Here is a 9,101-nt window from a genome sequence, read left to right as displayed (position 1 = left end):
TAGTTCTCACAGAATAGTAAATGCACAGTGAACAGAGACTAGATTGCATTAGAGCACCAGAAGAATTATTACTAAAAAGTGAGAGTGACCATAAAGTTATTAAGATGTGACAGGATGTTCTTAAATTTAGACAGTAACTATTTTACAAAGTGAGTTTTAGAGATACTCAAAAGTTAAATTGAAAACAATTATCAGATTATTGTTATTTATTTTACACAATTTTGTTTTAAAGTTTTTCAATAGTGAAGTGTTTTAAAATGAAGTGGGAAAGTGTGTTTTTTCTGACTGTTTTAAATTATGTGTCATCTTATAAAATACTTGGTCTATTTCCACACCCTTACAAAAGTCATCACATGTTTTTTGAACCCATTCTCAGATCCTTGGCTGAGAGGGGTCACAATTTAACCGTAGTTACTCATTTTCCTCTTATGGATCCTCCAAAATATTATAAGGAAATTAGTCTAGCAGGATCTATACCAATCAGAAGGGATGTACTAGATATAGAAGAAATTGAATATGTGACTACAATATTAGGCAGGTATCAGTTCTTTGAAAGAGTGATGTTTATGTATCGAAATAGTGTAGTGAACTGTCAAAAAGTTCTAGAGTGGCACTCTATACAAAGTTTATATAAAAGTGATGAAAATTTTGATATAATTATTACTGAACAATTTTGTGGGGATTGTGTAATGGGATTTGTTCATAAATTTGATGCACCGCATATTGCGTTGACTGCTCAAAGAATCTTTCCATGGAACTACGAGAGAATGTCAGCTATAGATAATCCATCGTATATACCTGGCATTTTTGCAAAGTACACATCAAAAATGAATCTGTTGGAGAGAATTGAAAATGCTGTATTAAATTTTATAATGAAAGTTCTTCACAATGTAAGAGTTCAGATGCCTCAACAAAAAATTTTGAAAAGGCATTTTGGAAATTCGGTGCCTCCTTTGAAAGATATCGCAAAAAATACTAGCTTGTTACTAGTTAATGCTTATTATTCATTGCATGGTGTTTATCCGAAGAACGAAAATGTCATAGACGTTGGAGGAATGCACATACAATCGTCCAAACTTCCTAAAGTAAGTAGGCATTTTGCTTCTTGTTTCAATTCAGTATGTGATAAAACTGATAACTGATGTATTACAATAAGGAATAAAGTTTTAGTACTTAATTTGTTTTTATTAAGGCCATGCATTAGTTGAGGCACGGTCTAAAAAGATCGTCGCTAGGCGATGCGCGGATTGCGGGTGGCGGGTGAAAATGACGCCTGTCAAACGAAATATTAATTGTCATATAAATCCAACATACGTCCATTTTATGTTCTGTTTATTGTTCTATTAGTAATAATAATAATATATTCATTGACATGTTTTCTTTTTAAAGTAAATGGGTAACGTTTTTAGTAATCTTTACACGATTTTAGAATTAATTGACCCGTCGCCATCACGCAGCAAAGTGACGTGTTCCCGGGTCAACATTCTCTCAGTGAATGGCAGCGAGTCCAAAATTTTGTCGCGCGTACAGTTGAAAATTATTTGGCGTTTCACTGATGCGTCACCTTAAGGGCTCGAAATGAATTTTTAGTGGACCGGAGCGCAGCAGCTCTCAGTCTCGCAGTCTCGTGAATTATTAATAAAGTAATTAAATTAATTTACTACATATTTTTTTCATTTAGCTTAACCCTTTATAGGACAACTTTTTTTTAAGATATGTGTTTAACTATTTTTTTTATGTATTCTATATTCATTTTGATGAACAGAAAATAATTTGCGCGTGTTTGAACATGTACCGTTTAAAAAAAATAAAAAAAAATTCGGTTAGGTACATGTTCAAACACGCGCGTTAAAATAATTTTACTTCCTACTTTAATTATAGTTTGTCATTTTATGGCTACGGCCGTATGTTGTAGCTTAACCACTGGGGAATGACAAAAGGAATGGCGTATTTCAAAAAAACACTACCTTATTCTTAGGTCAATAATTATTATAAAGCAATCATTATTCATAAGATGTTTATCACACTTGAATGGTCAAAGACATAGCTTATAATAAGTATCTTTAGAATCATCTTTAAATGTGTTAATCTTGCCGATTTTTTGAATAAAAAAATGCCTAATTCTTGTCAAATTTGGGATCACAGAGATTAGCAATATAATTTTTTATCGTGAATATTTTACAAAAATTATCTCGTAATAAATTATGCTAATGGTTTATTAAATGCGTTTAAAAATTAATAAATGTAAAAAATCTTAACACCACTGCACAGTTATGTACCGAAATATGACTATATTCTAAAATATTAGAGCGAGAGGTTTAAAAGAATACTATTTTATGTAACAAAAATACTTCATGCAGTCATCAAATGTTTAAAATAACTATAAAGGATAATAAGGCTTCAAAATTCTATAAATAGATCATCTATAACGTTTAAGGAGTGTCCAGGATCATGGTTTGAAAATACAATAAAAACTCAAATTTGACCTTCGACGAGCATGTCTCCCCTTAAATGTATATAGTTTTTTCGTAATCATCTATTTCTAAGCGGTCAGTTTTCTGACCGGTGTCCATTTAGGTAACATATACATAACACACTAATAATAAAAAGACAGGTTTTTTAGGAAAAAAATTTAATTTCATTTATTTCTGCAACAATAATAATTACTTTATTAATTTTATAGAAGTTTCTCAAAATAATAAACATTTCTAAGGCCTTGTTGGCTTTTTCTTTTGTTCAGATAATTGATACGGCATAAAACACGGTATGCAAAGGGATACTTTACAATTTGTTACTGAGCTTCGTATCACTTTCAGCGTAGTGCTGCAATAACCACATCTACGAAGTTTACGTTTTTCAGGATAATGATTTGAATTGATATCGTCAGGAAATGGAGGTCGACCAATCTTTTTTCGTGAAGTAAAAGATCCTATCAGCTGATCAGCCAACTTGTTTCTAAAGTGAAGATGTGTAATAGGTTTTTTTCATTATCCAACACAGCTTGGTATTCTGTAATTCCTTCAAATAATCTCAGGAATGCGTCTTCACACATGTCTTCAAGGTCTTTCGCACTAAAACCTCCGCTTCTCCCATTTTCCATCCTCAGACAATAAAAAAAAAATTGTTCTGCAATATAGGCTTCTACTTATACATATAACATTCCATAACTATTTTATTTCATTCTGAGATATGTATTTCAAAAAATTATTACAGTTTAAATGAAAACAAAAACATTATTTTTACCCGCGATTTTTATGGAAAACATTTTTTTTCAAAGAATGACACAGTCATATCATCAAATAACTCGATAGCGACTAATTATCCACAAAAAATAACTAGTAATTGTGAAAGTTCACTATATTTTTATATGAAATTAGATGTATTGTGGCTTAGAAATTATTTTTAGTGTTTATATTATGTAAATCAAAAATGGTCCAAATTATACAATTTGAGGTTAGATTTTCGACATGCCACTCAATAATTTGATATTATTTTACTATAACACATACAATTTATAGGTGAAATACAAAAAACTATATATTTTTATATATAGTATAAATGTACATACTTTGTTTACAGTAAACAAGTCACAATTTTCGAAAAAAAAGAACTTAAAAAGACTGTTGTTGAAAAACTGGTAGCTATCATGTCGCTAAATGGACACCGATCAGATAACTGACCGGGACACATTTTTCGTAATCTTCTCAATATGTGCAAACTTCAGGGCGATTGGTCAGATTTAAGACCTCTGTGCATTATCTGAGAATGATTAAAACCCATAAGGGTGATTATAACTTGTAAAATTATAGAAATATAGACCTTAATGTTGCCGGTCTCAAAACTATCCGTTTTTCGCTGAACGTGCTCAGCGTGGGTCAAAATGGAGGTTTTATTCTATTTTCAAAGTGTGATCCTGGACACTTCTTAAACGTTGTAGATAATCCTTATGATAATGACAATAAAATGAATTTCCCGACTCTTCTTCTGGGTATGGTATCAATGCAATCCCTGTCTACCCGAAGAGTGATTGTTCTTTTAAAGCATTTCTTTTTACTTCTTCGTGGGTTCATTTACAATCCGTATATACTGGCAAATATTAATTTTCATGTTCCCACCAATATCACTCGTAGCTCCACGGTCTTCAAGATACCTCGTCGCAGGACAGATGTTATGTTTCATGATGCTGTGTATCGTGCAATTAGCTTGATGGCACCATAAAGGTTGATTTGTTTTTTATTAACTATATAATGTTTGTGGACGTATTAAAAAGGCTAAATTTATAATTGTATAAATTATCATATTTCATTAATATTTACACATGCTGTCTTTTTATTGTTATTTGTAATTAAGATATTCTTATACATTTTTATTTATTATGTATTATGGCGCATTGGCCAATAGCTGTAATCCCGTAATACTCTTTTTATAAATAAATAATCTATTTACATAATTTTGAAGTCTTATTATCCTTTATATTTATTTTAAACATTTGATGACTGCATAAAGTATTTTTATTACATAAAATTTTATTCTTTTTAAACCTCTCGCTCTAATGTTTACTAATATAGTCATATTTCAGTAAATGCATGTGCATTGGTGTTAAGATTTTTTACATTTATTAATTTTTAAACGCATTTATAAAACCATAAGTATAATTTATGTCGACATTATTATAGTGAAATATTTACGATAAAAAAATATATTGATAATCTCTGTGATCCCAAATTTGACAAGAATTAGGCATTTTATTATTCAAAAAATGGGCAAGATTAACACATTTGAAGATAATTCTAAAGATACCAATTATAAGCTATGACTTTGACCATTCACATGCAATAAACATTCTACGAATAATGATTGGTTTATAATTATTATTGACCTAAGAATAAGGAAGTGTTTTTTTGAAATACGCCATTTCTTTTGGCATTCCCTAGTGATTAAGCTACAACATACGCGCGTTAACATCATTTTACTATTATAAATATTGTAAATTATAAAACATTGAAGTACAGGATGACAGCGATTATTATTATTTTCTGTACAGAACAGTAAATCAGATGAGATGTCATAGTTATGCTCGATTTAAATTATAGGTAATTTAATAATAATTAATATTGAAAGTAATTTTAATGATTTGCTAAGTGTAATACGGGCTGCCGTTTTCGTAACTGACCGAAAATTTGCGAACCCACCCGAACTTCAAAAATGTCATTCTTATATTGTCTAGTTATAACTTCAATATTTTCGGAAAATCATCCATCAATAAGATTTGTAAAATTTTCTATTTCGAACACTGATTTTGCGATCCCATTCGTTCCCGAAATGGAACCGGTTATAGCCATGTATTATTTACATATTTACAATTAGTATCCTTGCCAGCCGCCAGTAGATCACTTGCACTTACATACTTACTTTTTCACTGGTCAGGTTATTAATTTACGTATTCTTTAAAAACACGTTATTACGGATACCTGACATAAGCACAAAAAATATTGGAGTCAAGTACCTACTGTGTCTTTTTGTGAATGTAAATTTTACTTTCCATTTGTGTGCACAGTGATTAATAAAATTGCTATCTAATACAATAATAATAAAAGCAACAGAGAGAAACTATTTCCTTTCAATTAACTATTATTTTTAATCAACGAAAAATTCACAAGATTTAGGAATGTAACATTCTAATTATTGAACATACATAATTTTGAAAATACTTCTGAGAAAATAAATAAATTATGACCAATAGAAAAAATATTTTTTTTTAAAGTAAAACACCCCGCAGGAATCGAACCTTCATCTCTCGGGTATCGCGCCCATGCACATAGACAACTATGCTAAAGGCGTCATACTTATTTGCGACACATTTTAACTAATGACGTATAAGACTCACTGAAGCGCTTTCCAAATTTTTGGAGTAGCTCAATTTGGAAAGCGCTTCAGTTAGTATTAAAAGCCATTAGTTAAAATTTGTCGCAATTAAGTATGACTCCTTTAGTATAGTGGTATATGTGCATGGGCGCTATACCCGAGAGATATAAGTTCGATTCCTGCAGGGGTCTTCCTTTAAAAAAAAAATTCTAATGGTTATAATAGGCATATATTTTACTCAGAAGTGTTTTCAAAATTATGTACTTATACATATTTTATTTCAGTTGTTTTTTTTAGATAAATAATTATTAATAATAATCTACATATATGATTAGTATTGTTGATTTAATTATTCCCTTGAGATAATGTGTTTTAAAACCTTTAAGTAGATCAAGGTCACTATCAGACTTGGCATTGATTTAATCAATAAGCCCTACGATAACAGTAAAATGTATTGTTAAATTTAATCCTCATAAACACAATAATAAATCACCTAACCCTGAAATTAGTCGTGATTGAATATTTCCTGACTGCCATTAATTTAGGTACCAAAATATTTTTATATAACATAACAATATTAACCTTAATACGCTCAAATTAAGTATAAATCGAAAACAAATATTTTAGTTATTCTGTGATTCTTAGTCATTGACGACGGTTTTAATTTTTGGCTATTTCTATTGTGCAAAAATAATTAATAAACTTTAGTTTTAACGGTTGAATTACTTGAAAAAAAAATGGCAAAGAATTTCTTTTTAATAATATTAATACTACTTAATTTTGTAAATCAATTATTTTGTTATAATATACTTGCAATATTTCCACATAGTGGTTTAAGTCACCATTACGTATTTGAGCCACTTTTACGTTCTCTTGCTGAAAAGGGTCACAATTTAACGGTAGTGTCCCATTTTCCATTAAATAATCCTCCCTTAACGTATAAAGAGATAAGTATAGCCGGTTCATTTCAAGTGTGCAGTGAAATGATGGATCTTGAACGACAGCAAGGCAGTTTTCTCGGAGACTTCTATCACCTATCAGACGTGTTTAATTTCCTTAATCTCGGATTAATGATTTGTGAAAAGTTTTTATCGTGGCCAACTGTGAACGAACTATACATAAGCAACGAAAAATATGATGTGATTTTGACAGAGTTATTCAACAGTGATTGTGGTTTTGGATTTGTAGATAAATTTAAAGCTCCAAATATCGCATTAACTTCTCACGTCTTGACTCCGTGGAGTACAGATAGAGTAGGCGCTTCTGATAATCCATCATACATCCCTACTTACTTCTCTCCGTTTAGTGACAGAATGTCTTTTGCACAAAGAGTTCAAAACACGGTGTTTCTTTACTATCACAAGCTTGCATTTTATATAAGAACAAGAATTCAAGAGCAAAAAATCCTCAATAAATATTTCAGTAATAGTAGTTTTGATTTGGAAGACATTGCAAGAAATACTAGTCTAATTTTGGCGAATAGTTATTTTTCTTTAACAGGTGTTGTACCGAGGTTACCTAATGTCATCGACATCGGAGGAATTCATGTCAAGAAATCAAAGTCATTACCTGAGGTATGTATTGTACCTTTTACTTTCTAATAAAACGGTTTTATTAAATTAAATAAAAAAAGGTTTCAATAAGTAGCTCGAGGGCGGTTTGGGTGAAATTAGCAAAATATTTCTTTATTAAATGAATTATAATATAAGTATTCATATCAGTTAACAGTTATGTGTATAAAATGGCTACCAGAACGCAGTTATCAATATTTTTTTCGCCCCAACCCCATCGCTGACCTTAAAAGTCTCACCAAATTTAAGCCGACGTGCCCATTAATTGACCTCCGATGCAACTCAATAGGTGGCTGAGCACAATCGCGAGTCCGTGTAGATAGTGTAATGTTTGGGTAAGGTGAGTAGGGATTTCAATTTACCGAATCAATACCGGTATTTTGATATTTCTTATTTAATACCGGTATTCGTTAAAACACAGAAAAAAAGAAGTACCTATCAGTAAAATATAGATTTTAAAATATATTTTAAAAAATATATTAGTTTATAGTAATGTAAAGTATCTACCTACATCTATTATATTGACCTTCATAAATATGTATAGATCATAATATTTTAGAACTGCTGATTTTTACAAATACTATATAATTAATACTAATAAGTCCGGCTGCAGGAAAATTTCTTTCAAATTCATTGTATAGTTACAGAATAATTGAAAATATTTGCCTAGAACGTTTTCTTTTTCGAAATATGTTAATTCATAGCAATAATTCTATAAGTCCATTTGATGGATTTTGTTTTATTTGTATTTAAGTTTGGTTGGTTTCAGTCAATATAATAAATTTGCGTTTTGGCAGTATAAATCTCATTTATTAAATTTAATATGCAATTATAGTAGCAAATAGGTAATTGAAAAATACTATTAAATTCGTTTTCAAAAAAAACAGAAACGTGAATGATTTCTTAATACCGAAAATACTGGTATTTTTGTTATATGAAACCGGTATTTCGGTATCGATAAATAATTGAATACCGGTATTGCAATCCCTAATTGAGAGGATCTGCAGCATGTATTTATGCAGATAGTTTTGTTGCTTCGCTGCAAGGTGAAAGAATTTCGGTCACGACAATAAAATCTTTTTACCTTTATGAATATAAATGAAGTGGGGCAAAGCGGAAGTACTATGACTGGATGTCGATGGGCCACTATCGAATTGCACCAGCTAGCCATATAATGGGTGCGCAGGCTTAATCTGATATTTACATTCAGATAACTCTTTTTCTATATAGTAATATAATGTTTATTTCGCTATGAGTAGTTTCTCTGAAGCTATAAGCAATTCTAACGTAATGACTTACCTTTTCAAATACAAAAAAACAGTTCAACGTCAAAAGACATCTATACAGACAGCAATAAAATTATAGAGCCTTAAATCCTACCCTAAAATTATTTCAATTTCAATTTCAATTAATTTATTTTTAACATATTGTAGACATTACAAATTATAAGTTTAAGACGTTCACAACATGACATTTAGAAACAAAGAAATATAAAAGAGTATTACCTAAAAAAGAGATAGATCAGTATAGAGATAGATAGTATGTTATTAAACAGTAGAAATGTGTAAATACATAAAATATAAAATAGATAGGTACAAGGAAGTACACCGGGTGAGTTAAGCAGACCTTATTTTAAAAATGTATAAAACAACGTCCACCTGTACT

General features: G+C 30.2%; 1 protein-coding gene across 1 annotated transcript; it reads left to right on the top strand.

The window, feature by feature from the left end:
- Positions 1-257: 257 nt before the first annotated feature.
- Positions 258-8,793, top strand: LOC147070652 (UDP-glycosyltransferase UGT5-like). Its single transcript, XM_085949165.1, has 3 exons — positions 258-1,085; positions 6,951-7,439; positions 8,758-8,793. The coding sequence occupies exons 1-3, from the start codon at positions 258-260 to the stop codon at positions 8,791-8,793; spliced, it is 1,353 nt and encodes a 450-aa protein (XP_085805291.1).
- The last annotated feature ends 308 nt before the right edge of the window (positions 8,794-9,101 follow it).

The sequence above is a fragment of the Rhyacophila brunnea genome, unplaced genomic scaffold (genome assembly GCF_057557595.1).
Source record: "Rhyacophila brunnea isolate RB1 unplaced genomic scaffold, BYU_Rbru_1.0 scaffold_21, whole genome shotgun sequence".
Lineage (NCBI taxonomy): Eukaryota > Metazoa > Arthropoda > Insecta > Trichoptera > Rhyacophilidae > Rhyacophila > Rhyacophila brunnea.
This window is presented reverse-complemented; position numbering and strand designations above follow the sequence as displayed.